The 14,422-nt window shown below is 44.0% G+C and overlaps 1 protein-coding gene across 2 annotated transcripts in view; it reads right to left on the bottom strand.

Annotated features, from left to right (window-relative positions):
- Positions 1 to 14,422, bottom strand: part of camkk1a (calcium/calmodulin-dependent protein kinase kinase 1, alpha a) — a 38,264-nt gene that overhangs the window by 11,459 nt on the left and 12,383 nt on the right. For both annotated transcript variants that reach the window (XM_037467142.2, XM_037467143.2), the window contains 7 exons: positions 10,579 to 11,030; positions 7,771 to 7,818; positions 5,324 to 5,377; positions 2,888 to 2,939; positions 2,538 to 2,671; positions 544 to 580; positions 166 to 187 (listed from right to left, as the gene is read on the bottom strand). In XM_037467142.2, coding sequence (XP_037323039.2) covers positions 166 to 187; positions 544 to 580; positions 2,538 to 2,671; positions 2,888 to 2,939; positions 5,324 to 5,377; positions 7,771 to 7,818; positions 10,579 to 10,911 — 680 coding nt within the window. In that variant the 5' untranslated portion in view covers positions 10,912 to 11,030. The remainder of the gene's footprint in view (positions 1 to 165; positions 188 to 543; positions 581 to 2,537; positions 2,672 to 2,887; positions 2,940 to 5,323; positions 5,378 to 7,770; positions 7,819 to 10,578; positions 11,031 to 14,422) is intronic.

The raw sequence follows: 14,422 nt of genomic DNA, 5'->3' as shown, positions 1-14,422 counted from the left end.
AGGAAGGACCAGCTCCTGCACTAGTAAAAGATTAGAAATGGCTGGGAAGGAACCAACAGCCACACTGAGCCAGCAGGGGCGGAGTGAAGAAGAAGTGCACGAGGTAGGAGGACGAGCCTTAAATTATCATCATTGGTTTGTTGAAAGAGCCCACTCTATACTCACCCCTTAGGCATCAGCTCAAACACTGTGAGAAAAAGGAAATGAGAAGGAACATGTCAGCCCACACAATGCGTTGGTTATTTCATGACCCGAGGCCCCGCAGGGTCACATTATTATCAGGAACGTGCCACATGAGGAGTTTGAAGTTTCCCAATAACATAGGCTGTGACCTGGCACTGGGACCTGGCACTGCTGATGGAAGTTTGATTTATTCATACTTTTTTTTTCACTGAACCCTGAGGTAGTTGGGAAGGAAGCAAGGGAGGATCTGAATTATGAATGTATGTCATATGAACACTTGCTGGTGGCATATGTGCCGAATGCCAAAGGCTGCAAAGGGGGGGGTTGAAGATCTAGACAGATAAAATAGGTTCTGCGTACCCATGTGAAGGTTGTCCTCCGCTGGGTCATCCAGCACCTGAAACATAAACATTAGCATGATGAGAGAAGCCTTTCCACAGAAATATATGATAACACTCCACAACTCTCCTCTGTGTCAGTTAAGAAGCACACAGGAAACATTCAGAAATTCAAGGTTTTTTTAAATTTATTTATTAAAAAAGGACACTGGCTATAAATCTAGATCCAGACTTAATCCCCTCCTGAAGACAAAAGGGCTCGCATCGAGCTGCAGGCAGGTGAACAGTGGTCTGTAAGCAGAACGGTGGAAATGCATTTGCCGAAATGCAATCACTGAACCTCAGGACTGAAGTTGATTCATTCTGCTGCATCGATTTTGCCCATCATGAGTCTGACTACGTTACAGCAGTGCAATGCTACATCTGTGGAGTACAGCCTGTCAGTTAATGTTGTGCTTTGGTGACAACATTTGAGAAATATCAAACTGAAATAACACTAGCTAGTTCATAAATCAATAGATAATCCAGCCTGGACCAAGTTAATGAAAAGGGGTGTTGTGCACACAGCCCGTGCTTCTGCGAGGCCACAGTGAATCATCGGCTGAGTGCAAAGTGCAAACCATTAGTAGCCCCATAATTATTATTGCAGTTGACTAATGCAGTTCCCCAGTTGCATTAAAAGAGCCTCTTGATTCATGTAAAATGACATTTCTTGACTGTAAAGCGTCTACTCCCATGACAACTGCATGCCTTGGCGAGTGTGGGGGTCGGTCTCTTTCCCAATCACTGTCCCCAGCATCGATGTGCTGGCGTGAGCGGTGTTAGGGATTCATTCCCAATTAGACGGACTGGAATGCAGCCTCCCAGAAGCCAGAGGGAAAGCCACACCGAGTGGGAGCCCAGCACATTTAAATGGAGAACAGAGAGATGAAGCAGCTTCTCGCATTGCCCACTTACGCATACCCATTATGACAGTGGGGGCGGACAAAGGAGGGAGTAAGAGAGTGTGTGTGTGTGTGTGTGTGTCCTCACTGCTGAAGCGAGAACCCGGGAGGGGGGGGGGGGGGGGGGGGGGGGGGGTGCGGTGGCTTTTACTTGTAATCTGTCCATCTCGTCATGCAAGAGCAAGCAGACAGTTCTACCGACTGGCTCCCTGAAGTATACTCCCGACAACCATGGTGTCTCCCCCCGCCTCCCCCTCCCCACACCATCTTCCCAAGATTGATAAAAAACAATCGCGGGGAAGCTCTGGGAATCTCGAGTCACATCCTGAAAATCAGCCTTAAGAAAGGGCGGGTTCTGTAGAAAGTCTCTACATCTTCAAAACTCCTCACGTCAGCCCAAATTTGACATTGTTGTCAATCTACGAATCCATTTACGGGAGGAAAGATTCTTTTTTTTCCCCCTTTAAAAAGGTCCAGAGGTGTGATGAATGTGCTGGAGAAGAAAATCTCATTTCCTGGCAGCACAGAGTTTATCCACCTTTTCTGGTCTGATAGGAACGGACACGACGAACACAAAGCGGAAGAGGACACAACAAAAAAGGTTATCTGAAGAAACTGTTAACAGATAATCCTGGACACAATGGAAATAAGCTGGTTGTGGAAGTCCACATTATATAAATCAGATAGAGGATTACGAAAGGGCATGTCTCCTAACCAAGATGCAATTTTATTTCCTCCTAATTTCAACAAAATGGAAAGCCGAGTGTAGAAGCAGGGTTCATTTAGGAGGTGTGTGTGTAGCTAGCGGCACAATGCTACTTGAAAAGGTGATTTACAAAGCAAACGGTTATCTGCAGTTAAAAAGGCTTAAATGATATGACAAATTAGATCGTAGCCGAACTTTTCGTGAAAAAAAAAGTTTTGGAATCTTTTCAACAAATTTTGACTGGTGGACTAAGTTCAAAGACATGCAAAGGTTGATTTGGAATAGTCAGCAATCTGAGTGAAGTTCTGAAGTGCCACGTATCCAGTAATTATTAACACAAAAACCATAGGATAGAGATGCTCTCACCTCCACCAGCTTTACAATGTTGACGTGGTCAAGTTTTTTAAGAATGGCAATCTCCTGGTAGACTCTCTCCAGGGGTCCTAACACTTTTGGCTGCTCTCCTTGGGCCGCTTTGGGTCCCCTTGGGGGCGGTCGACCTGCAGAACGCCACACACACGTGGCGTGATGGAGAAGTCAACTTAAGAGCCCCGTACGTCGTCTCATGCTGCATCCTGTTACGTAGTCATTGAATGACATTCAGCCCAACATCTCTCACACACACGTGTGTGTGTGTGTGTGAGTTTACTTCCTAGTGAATGTCCCATGTAAACACACATACAGACCGTGTACAGCACGGGGAAAGTAGGACTTACGTGGGAAACCACACTGCTTCATCAACCTCTTCTTGGACACCAACTTCATAGCCTAGGAGAGACCGACACAAGTTTGATCAAAGCGTGTTCACGTGCAGAGTGTATTCACAGGGAAGATAAGCCACGTATCAACCAACCATTAATAATAATTTAAAAAAAACTAGAGCTGAAAGCAGGCGTACCAAAGAATAAAACATGTAAATGAAACAGAACTTACAGGGTTCTAACATGTGCATTCATCAAAGCCAGTAACATGAATGTTTCAAAGTTAATTTGAAGGTAAAGCTTTTATTTAATTAAAAAGTTCAGGAAAATTTCAGTCTCAAGCAAATACAGACAACGGTGTGTGTTCTTACAAGGAATTGGTTAGGCAAAAGGGGAAGCAGTTTCTTTTAAGGAAGGAAACCAGGTTAAGCCAGAATTCTCGCCTCTTCAATTCCACGGTATGCGTGTGTGGGATTAATGACTCAGCCACTGTCAAACAGTTAGACATTCTAGAGTGCCATATTCAGAATTAAGTTCATGTCGCTATACAGACTCACATTATTCAGTAAAAAGTGTTTGACGAACAACCTCTTGGTGTTGACATGTTGACACGTTGAGTTATGACCCAGAACATGTGAGGTCAGTGACCTTTTACCAACAACAAGTTCGTCCCTGCAATGATTAGCCCTTTAAACTCATGGCTCAAAAGTACACAACACAGGACTCGCCACCATACACAAGCAACATTGGACAACAAAACATGGTTTCTAATACGGACTTTACTAAGTTAATGAGTAAAAATTAGTAAGATGATGTCTGGAAATATTTAAAGCCAATGCCATTTTTATTCATCTTAAAATGCACACACGCGCACACATGTCAAAGCCGAGAACCTAGGGTCAACATTAAGTGCTACAACTTAATGTAAAAATAGGATTTTTCTACTTAAGTAGTTATCCTCAATACATCTTTTAAAGAAAGAAATCACACGAGGGTTAGTTAAATACAGCTGAACTACTAGCGATCGTTCTCCTTCGAGCTGCTAGTTGGCCGAAGTTGTGCAGATGCTCCACATGCAACTATCCAATCGGTTTTGTGCAAGACCGACTCCGATTACCAGGACATAAAACTTGTGTGCTCCTCTCCTCATTCCTGTCTTTAGCGGAGATGCGTTTGTCATTTGAGCCGGTCCGCGGCAGACGGCCAGCATCAAATGCTTTGAACCGTTGACGCATGACGAGCCAATGAAAGCGCACAGCCAGCATGAGGGCTTCATACCCGTCTGCACATACAGACCCGCGGAGGGACAAATGGATGAGGAGAAAACCTTATTTTGCACTCAACATTCATTTGACATATTAAGGATTCTGAGGTATTCTGAAGTAAAAAAGTTAGGTCGACCTTTCCAAAATCAAACCAAGACCGTCTGAAAGAAAGAACGAACGAATGCATCGAACGAACGTGTTCAAAAACTGGAAACCCGTTTGGGGACGTCTGGGGGACGTCATAATTCTTGTTGGACAGAAAAGGAAAGATTTTTATTGGCCCTAAACTGGCTTTTGATTATCACATCCCTCACTTTAATGGAGAGCCGAGCGGGAAAGATAACCATAGATAGGAACATAGATAGGAAAATACATGTCACAAGTTAGCATTTGGCGGATTGGTTCAGGATTGAGGTTTTTCCAGACGCAGTGGCTTCAACCTGGGCGTCATCTCGTTTCTACAAAGTGTTTTCACTGCAGGCAATTCTTTAAATGCCATTTCTTGAACAAGTTGCCGATATTTAAAAGCTGCATGTCAGAGGGTAGAGTGTTTATAAAAAATCCCCCGTTAATACATTCTGCTCATGCTGGAGTGTGCGTCCTTACATAAACTCCTGTTTGCCGTTCAGGCCTTTTTAAAGGCTGCCTTGCACTTATCTCAGAGCTCTTACTGGCGTTCAAAGGTATATCGTAAACCCAACCAAGGTTGGCAGCTTCAGTCGACATGACTCAACACTTTTATTGGTATTTTACATGGCGGCTTAGTTGCGTTCAAACCTAAAAGGGCTTACATTTGCAGAGGCCCGAGTGTGCAGGGCAAAATCCCCTCCATGGAGACGCCTAAAATGACCTCCCGTCAGTGAGCAGACTCGTATTCAGACTGTCCCGTGTGAACTGACCTCAAAGCAGCTGTACCCGGCACACTAAGCACCAGCAGCAACGCTTTGAAGGTGGAGTCCCGGAAGCACGTTATTTAGCATCAGATGAGAAGTGTGGTTCAAAGGTTTTGTGCAGCTGATGCAATTTCAGAAGATGCAACCATTTTGCAAATAAAAAAAGAAATCCATAGCACTGGGGTTAGGCTTTTCTGTGGAGACAATCGAGGCTGGTTGGAGACTGAGGAGAGCGGATTTCAGCTCCTGATTGCAGGCAAGTCTCGGAAACTAAAAGGCTTGCATTGACTTACGTAGTGTTTGTCATCATCCTCATTGTAGGCGAGTTTGACCACACCGTAGGACCCCTGCAATGCAACGACATAAGAGGTTCATTTTCATGTGGACACATTTGCTCACAGCAACACCTGTTCTGTTGTTCTGTTGTTCAGCTTCGGATTGAAGAGAATCGATACCTTCGGCATCACTTTGAGAAACAGACGGCAGCATCACACTGACATAATGTTTTGAAGGCAGCATGGTTTCTATTTCAAATAGAACATTTTTTTATACCTTGGCAGCACGGAATGGCTCCTCCCACACACACACACAGCCCAAGGAGGTTTGTGCTTGCCATCATAATCCTTATTTTTTTCATCCATGGTCTCCTCTCTTGGCTAGTGCTAACAAATAACCCAAAACATCCCTCACAGAAATTAAATTAACTGAGTTATATCACCTTTGGTATCTTGCAGGGCATAATTTTCCAGATGGCTGATGGTAAGTGTCTATGGATTAGAAGTAAGTGCTCTTGTGGAATGACAAAAATAATGTGAGCTTTATTCAGCGCACGCAATCTCATGTGACAAGGCTTTAAAAATGTCCCAAAATTGAAAGCGGCCATTTCACATGCAAATAGTTATCCAATGGGTAAAATGCTGACATTTTAATAGGGATGTTTAATATTACGGCTTCATTTCTGAGAACTTTATTTAACATTTTAATGTATGCATCTCTACCTGACACTCACTTCTTCCCCTTTCTAAAATCTGCTGCTTCATACATTGATAGGTCTGCTGTGACTAGGCCCTTTGAATGCAGTTCAATCTGCTACCGAAGTAGCTTTGCTCTTTTCAATTTGGAAGTTTTTATCTCATTGGCTGCATTTGTTAACCACAAAAAAAAAGAAGTCTATCCTCCATGCGTTGCCACTTTTAAAAAATGCAAAACTCAAGTAGATCTGGGGTACTAACAGATTCAGTAATGCTGCAGCTCCCGGTCTCCTGTGAAGTTTGACATGGTCAACACTTTGATTTTGCATTTCTTATTATTTCCACCTTACAATATCCTAGTCTATATCTAGGTTATTTTGTCAATCTGAGACATTTCGTCTTTGGTACTATGTCTCCCAGTATGGCAGTATAGACTGGTATATCTCTATTAGATGCAAAGCAATTGTGTATAGACATTCATAGTGCGCAAGTCCAGATCTATACCATGAGGTTAAGATTCCCCTCAACTTCAGCTTGTATTTGGCACACTGAGGAGAAAATGTTACAATGCTAACATACCTAAGGGGACATTATACTGGTTTAAACCTGTTGCATACAGAATAAACCATTTTACATGATATGGTCCTGCCTTCGCTTAGTGATTTCATTAACAAAAGACTCACGAGATCTGCTTTAAGGAGGTGATTGTGTCATGTCTCATAGGTCGAGCTCGTTTGGCAAATCTGCTTTCTGTGTAAAGGCAGCTCACTCGTGGAATGCTCTGCACACTCAACTTTATTCAAGCATCGGCAATCAGGTGTGCAAGCATTGACGTGCTCTTTCCTGCTTGCTTGTTTCACCTATATGTGCATTTGACTTGTTCAGTATTTAAATGTATTTTATGTGTATATTTTGTATACGGTATATGTGCTTGTACTGTAGCTGGGTTTGTTGGGCCTGCGGCATGTTGCAGCCTGTTGTGTCTGCTCTGGTCTATTGTTGTACACTTGCTGTATAAAGGTTTTGTCTATACGTTGCTGTCCATTTGTTTATACATTTTAATTACATAGTTTATTTCTTAAATTTTATGCTGCCTTAAAAACATCTGGCCAAGGACAGCAGATGGAAATGAGCCTCTTTGGTTAATTCTGGCTCAATTACACTACAACTGTTGATTGGTGTGAAGTGTTCCTGCAAAACAAATGAATACATAATTGAATAATAAACACTCATCATGGAGCTGGCTGCTATCAGATGCCGTAGCCAATGGCATGAACCATGCTGACTTAGCTAATAGAACTTGCTGCTTAATACTCTGAATCCTGTTTATAGAACTTTTATCGTCAACACATTGTTGTTGTGGCTGCGAGCTTATTAGCATGCTTATGTTTGCATCTAACTGAAAGCACTGTGGCTGTGGACTCCATGCAGACATTGGGGGATAAGATGTAAAACACCACCTTTGGACTGTTTTGAACTACTTGGATACGCATATATATATATAATATAAAACCAAACTGAATTGTTGAGATCATGCATCTCCAGATTCTTACAATTCGCATGTGGGTTTGTGGTCTTCACTTGAATAGTTCCAAAAAAAGCTATATCATTATGTTAATTGTATTGAACTTTGAAATTTAAGAATATGCAAGCAATATAATGAGGACAACTTTTTGTGTGGACAAGCTGAAAACGTGATCACCTTACAGCAAAGCTGCTGACATTCTCAAAAGCTCTACATAAGAATGGTAGAAAACCGACAAACTTACCTTCCCAATCTCACTCTTCAGCTTATACTGGTTCAACTGGATGCAGTCCTGTAAGGGAAGTGGAAGAAAAGGCGTGAGGAAGTCATTCATAATTAAAAGGAAAAAAGAACATGACAAAAAGCTTTCATCACATATCAAAGAGACAAGGTCGCCTTTCACACATGTGTGGAGAGAGACATTCATTTGTGAGATGTAGGTAACAACACACTCTAGTTCCTGTTTACTGTCTGAAAAATCCATTAGAGGGCTACTGCTTAAAAGGGTGATTTGCAGTTCCATAGCAACCACTGCTACAGCTCAGAGTCAGCCAGGGGCACGATGGAGGCAAGCACACCACAGCAGGACAGAGGGGAGGAGGGGAGGTGGAATCTAAATTACTGTTACTGGGACTTTTTGGAAGCAAGAGTGGAAGTCTGAGAGCACAGATTTCAAAGAAAACTGGCGTGGTTATGAGAGTTTCATATAGTGATATAAGAATTGTGCAAACTGCAGGCGACGCCAGTCAACTGGTGGCAGGGATTGACCACAAAGAAAAGAGATAGCACAGGGGACTGGGATTTGGTAGCTAAAGCAGGGGAACTTTTATAAAGGGATTCTGTTGATTGGTCGAAAAGGATGGAGAATAAAGAAAATAGGGCAGCATAGGATCAAGGAAAAGGCAAATGGGGAGAATACCAAGAGAGTAGCAGTGGGAGGGATTGTCTGGCTGGCTTTTCGTTGGGTGCACATTCTGCCAGCACTTGCTCAGCAGGAGCTGCATTGCAGTTGATTACTCGGTCAGGACCAATAAAGAAGGAGGACCATGCAGAAAAGACTTCAATTAGAACTCAGACTCTTCACTGGGCCACTACAAATCTTTAGAGAGGCTCTATCGCACTGTTGCAATGGACTGGTACCAGTGCAGTGTCTCCCCCATTCCCTCCGCAGAACACTCTGTCCTCCATTGTGTCTGAACCGCACCAGACCTTCCACCCACGGCTCTCCTTCCATTACTCAGCTTCGATCGATATCGGTGCAAAACAAATGAATCACTGCCAACGGTGGTGTCCAAAATCAATGGCCATGAATGTAGTCCTGATGGTAAGAAATGATGCTCAGGAAGTCCGTAATAAAAACGGGACTTTGACAGTATTTAAAGTTTGTAAGTGTCAAGCGGATATCCTCAAGTCGTATTGACATGAATTTCGATTTTCATTGGGAGGATTAAATATTAAATGAGCACACACATTCAGTTCTATAAGCACATCGTTTTCTGTGATACAGTGAAGACGAACAGAGAGCAACACTCATCTCTGCCCGCCGAAGTTCACAATCCTCAAATCGCTGCCGCCACTGTTTATTTCAATAAATAATTAGTCGGACATAACGGATACAAAGTCATCATGGATGACCATGATGACATCATACCGATGTCATTATGGTCATTTCTCTCCAGTTTTGGTGAGATAGTGGCCAGGAACACAAATACAAGCAGAGGAGAGCACTGTAGACCCCAGTGATAAATGGCTCCATTTCAATATGCTCCCAAATAGGAATGCCCAAAATGAAACTAGACTTTTGGGGGTGCTTTTTATTTTTTAAACTTCAAGCCACGAATCAGAGAGCATCAAAAGTTTTCTAAAAATGCACCCCGCTTACAAACAGGAGCGAAATAAAAATAATAGAGAAAACAAGGGGTGCAAGCTTTAGTGTACACACACACACACACACGTGTGCAATTTCCCCTTTGAGGTAACCACCGTTAAGCATCAGTGGATACACTCAAAATGTCCGCCACAACGGATATTTGTACAGGCAAAAATAATCGCTCTCCCTCTCCAGTATCGTACTGTAGGTCCAAGGAGAGCTGGGGAAACTCGAGCAATGCGGATGTCATGAAGATTAAATGCCCAAACTGAATTGAAAAAAAGTCAGAGGAAAATGGATATTTGGCTGTCACCCACAGCAACAGAGCGTCTCAGATTTCATGAGGAAATAAAAGGAGATGAAAGTTTATGACTACATGATTTACATGCTATCTAAATAATGATAATTGTTATTGATATGCAATTACATTTTTTACAGTTTAAGTAATTTATAGACAAACGTGCGGCTTCACCTTCTTTTTTGAGGATCAATACCTCTCTGAATCTACCTCCAGCAGCAGATTAGCTTAGCACAAAAGTTGATTCAATCCTCAAATAGGTTTTATATATTGTTTTCTCAAAAAACATAACTAGCGAGAGAAAGGTGAACATTTTAAAAGCCTGAAACAACTAAATCAAGTGTCTAAATTACATTAAAAATAAGTCCCCAAAATGAATTGCCTGACCAATCACTAGCTGCTCCCTTCCCCACCTCACTTCTTTAATGGCGCCGGCCAGAAGGCATTTCATAAAACGGTCATAGGTGATTTGGGCTAAGCCAACGTCAGGACGAAATGCTCTCACGGTGCAGATTGTGGAATAATATAGAGGCCGCACACTCCTGACAGGAGCTGGGATAATGACGCATCAATGGAAGCTAGCTAATGCGCAGAGGCACGTTCCCATGATGGGTGCTAATGGGCGGCCGCTGTGCAAACTGACTGACACCTTGCTCTGCTTTTCATGTTGCTCCACTTTCTTTGGAGGCAATGCACAGATCTTGAGCTACATGGTGCTTTCAATTATTGTCCAACTGTTCTTATAAGCGTCGGCCTTCTCTCGGTTTTGTGAATTCCAGATTACGTCATTTGTAGAGGGTATGTGCTATGTTGCTACACTTTCCTTCCCTCTTGAACCAGTGTGACCAGTACTGTTCTTAAACATCTGAAGGCCACTTCCTCACCTGAGCGTCTGATATGGACACACGTTTGGACTCCACGGTGGGCCTGCGAGCCACACGAGGGGAAACGTGCGTGTATCCTCCTCCGGGCCCCGACGACAGGTAAGTGCTCCGTTCCTGCAACGACAGCTTCCTGCCAGTCAGGGGAGGCCGCTTTGCACGGGTCCTCTTGGCCTGAGCCGCGTCCTGCTGAGCGCCGCCATTCCTCACGCCGTTGGCGGCTGAAACATCCGCGTCATCCGTCGTCATGGCAGCCATGATGTCCGTGAGGCTTCCGGTTTGTTTGTCAGAATCGGGGTCCGCCCTCCCGCGGCCAGGGTCGCTGCTCATCGCCATGGCAGGCGTAGGGGGGTGGAAAAGGGACCAGGTGCCAGGGGCAGTACCGGGGAGGCCCCCCCCAGCACCAACGTGACCCGAGTCAGCCGCCGGTCGCCACGCTCAACGTCCCACCAGGGCTGGAAAGACAAGAAGGCAGAGAGCTCAGTCAGCTGCAGGAGGAGATTTTTATCGCTTGCCAAACTGCGAACTGGATTCACACATCTTTTTTTCCCCAGAAAACAGCAACGATAGTGGCACTGTGACAATATACTTGCTCTAAATGCGAACATCAGTAGGCTGGAATGATCATATCGACTGTGTTCACAGGAGAGTATAATGATTAACATTTTTAGAACCTTTAGCCTGCTAAACATTGACTAATTAGCACTGATAACAAAGCTGATGGGAATGTTTAGTATTCCTTCATAGACCCAAACAAATACATGAACTGGTTGGATCTGGTACCGGATATATCCCAATTACCAGGTATGATAAAATGTCAAAATGCAAGACAAGTATAAATCTTTTGAATTCTATCACAGACGTTGTGCTGGCCATTTGCAGAGCATTTTAATCAACTGTCAGATAGACGAGGAAATGACAGCCCTTCCTCTTTGGGTGGTCTGGTGGGTTCTGTTACTTACAGTGGACATAAATTAAAATAAATACCCCAACCCAAACGCTGCAGAGCTCACTTGGCACAAGAGATGCTATGTGTAGACTGTCTACACGTGTACATATGACCAGACATTTAAGATGGATTTTTATAGTTTCTCTTTCATCGAGGCTGTGAAAGCACTTTCGCACATCTGGTTCAGGTTTTGTTCTGGAGATGGACACTCAAACTGCCTCCATTCATGTCAGTCAGAATCAAGAATAATAAGTATGCAAGTTCTTAACACCCCCCCCCCCAAAAGTACAAAGTCTGTTCTGAGTGTATTTGACAAGAGTAAACCATCTTATGCTGTTCCTGAAGTATGTTTAGGATAGTAGAGGTTCAAAAATGCATTCATTCACACAGCCACATACACTCACCGGCCACTTTATTAGGTACCCCATGCTAGTAACGGGTTGGACCCCCTTTTGCCTTCAGAACTGCCTCAATTCTTCGTGGCATAGATTCAACAAGGTGCTGGAAGCATTCCTCAGGGAGTTTGGTCCATATTGACATGATGGCATCACACAGTTGCCGCAGATTTGTCGGCTGCACATCCATGATGCGAATCTCCCGTTCCACCACATCCCAAAGATGCTCTATTGGATTGAGATCTGGTGATTGTGGAGGCCATTTGAGTACAGCGAACTCATTGTCATGTTCAAGAAACCAGTCTGAGATGATTCCAGCTTTATGACATGGCGCATTATCCTGCTGAAAGTAGCCATCAGAAGTTGGGTACATTGTGGTCATAAAGGGATGGACATGGTCAGCAACAATACTCAGGTAGGCTGTGGCGTTGCAACGATGCTCAATTGGTACCAAGGGGCCCAAAGAGTGCCAAGAAAATATTCCCCACACCATGACACCACCACCACCAGCCTGAACCGTTGATACAAGGCAGGATGGATCCATGCTTTCATGTTGTAGACGCCAAATTCTGACCCTACCATCCGAATGTCGCAGCAGAAATCGAGACTCATCAGACCAGGCAACGTTTTTCCAATCTTCTATTGTCCAATTTCGATGAGCTTGTGCAAATTGTAGCCTCAGTTTCCTGTTCTTAGCTGAAAGGAGTGGCACCCGGTGTGGTCTTCTGCTGCTGTAGCCCATCTGCCTCAAAGTTGGACGTACTGTGCGTTCAGAGATGCTCTTATGCCCACCTTGGTTGTAACTGGTGGTTATTTGAGTCACTGTTGCCCTTCTATCAGCTCGAACCAGTCTGGCCATTCTCCTCTGACCTCTGGCATCAACAAGGCATTTCCGCCCACAGAACTGCCGCTCACTGGATGTTTTTTCTTTTTCGGACCATTCTCTGTAAACCCTAGAGATGGTTGTGCGTGAAAATCCCAGTAAGATTAGCAGTTTCTGAAATACTCAGACCAGCCCTTCTGGCACCAACAATCATGCCACGTTCAAAGTCACTCAAATCACCTTTCTTCCCCATACTGATGCTCGGTTTGAACTGCAGGAGATTGTCTTGACAATGTCTACATGCATAAATGCACTGAGTTGCCGCCATGTGATTGGCTGCTTAGAAATTAAGTGTTAACGAGCAGTTGGACAGGTGTACCTAATAAAGTGGCCGGTGAGTGTATGTGGGGTGCATCACATGCTGTGCCCTGGTTGCATCGCTCTAGGGGGAACATTAGGGTCATTAGAGCAATCCACCATGATGGAGATCTAGAATTGTACTACAATTACACAGAATATGGGTGCAAACCATGGTGCTCGTATCAGGCAGTAGCCATGAGTTTCCCATCATGCACTGGGTCTTGCTGTTGGTGGAGAACAACCATGGCTCCTGGCTCACAAAATGTGGCCGCCTCCAGGTGGGGATCAGGACGATCACTCGTCTACCCAGCATGCATTGTGTGGGGCAAACGCCCGGGGATCAATTCAGGCCCGGCTTATCTAGTATGAGCCTAATGTCTCAAGGACAATCCAGACGGAAATATCTTATGGGGCAGTGAGAAGGATTTGGTGGAACCTATGCTGTGCTTACAGCTCCTCCCCTTTCCAAGATAGACACTTAGCTCTCCCAAAGGATGAATGCTAACAATATCACCGATTCACTGACTTGAATCTATCCTTCAGCGAAATGTCCCAATTCCTTGGTGACCCCTTAACTTGCAACTAACACGCAACTGAATGTAGCTCCGCCGACTCTGCACCCCTCCTCTCCTCAATCACACTCCACTGACCCCCGAAAACCAGGAAGTGCTTCCCGTTTTCACACCGGGCCAGGTGAGCTCGTCATCCCCCAAAAGGGGCGGGTCCACTGATTTGAAGCTGGTGATCACTTCCAAGTTGTCAGTGTTTGTAATGGGCAAACACACAAAAGGTCAATAGATAAAAGACACAAGGAACTGAACTTGGCAGAGATGGTCGATCAGCAAGTGATGCTTTTTTCCATAACTGTACATATTTCTGGAGCTGAGGAAGGGGAGTGATGGGGATTTCATTGAAACCTTGATATCCACAACCAAAGAAAAATTGCACAACAGATGAATTATATTGTTATCCGTTTTATCTACCACCGAGGTTCCAATACTCATCCATTCAGGATCACAAGGCATATTTGCATCTTAAACTTTGCCATCGGCAGAGCCGTTTTAATAACTTAGTTCAGGGTTATTGAATAAAATCTAACAGATTGATAGTTTTACCTGCACGATCAAACTCCCTTTAAAAAAGGAGCACAGACATACCAGCTTTTCCAAAGCCAACTACTTCTATCTTTATAGTACACACATGTGCAATTATTTACCTAATTAAGGATATTGCACAAATATTAACAATATACACAGAGGGAAAGGAATCAATAGAGAAAAGCATGAAAGCCTCATCTGAATATGAATTAGTTTCAACAGC

Source organism: Pungitius pungitius, chromosome 16, assembly GCF_949316345.1.
Source record: "Pungitius pungitius chromosome 16, fPunPun2.1, whole genome shotgun sequence".
NCBI classification, from domain to species: Eukaryota; Metazoa; Chordata; class Actinopteri; order Perciformes; family Gasterosteidae; genus Pungitius; species Pungitius pungitius.
This window is presented reverse-complemented; position numbering and strand designations above follow the sequence as displayed.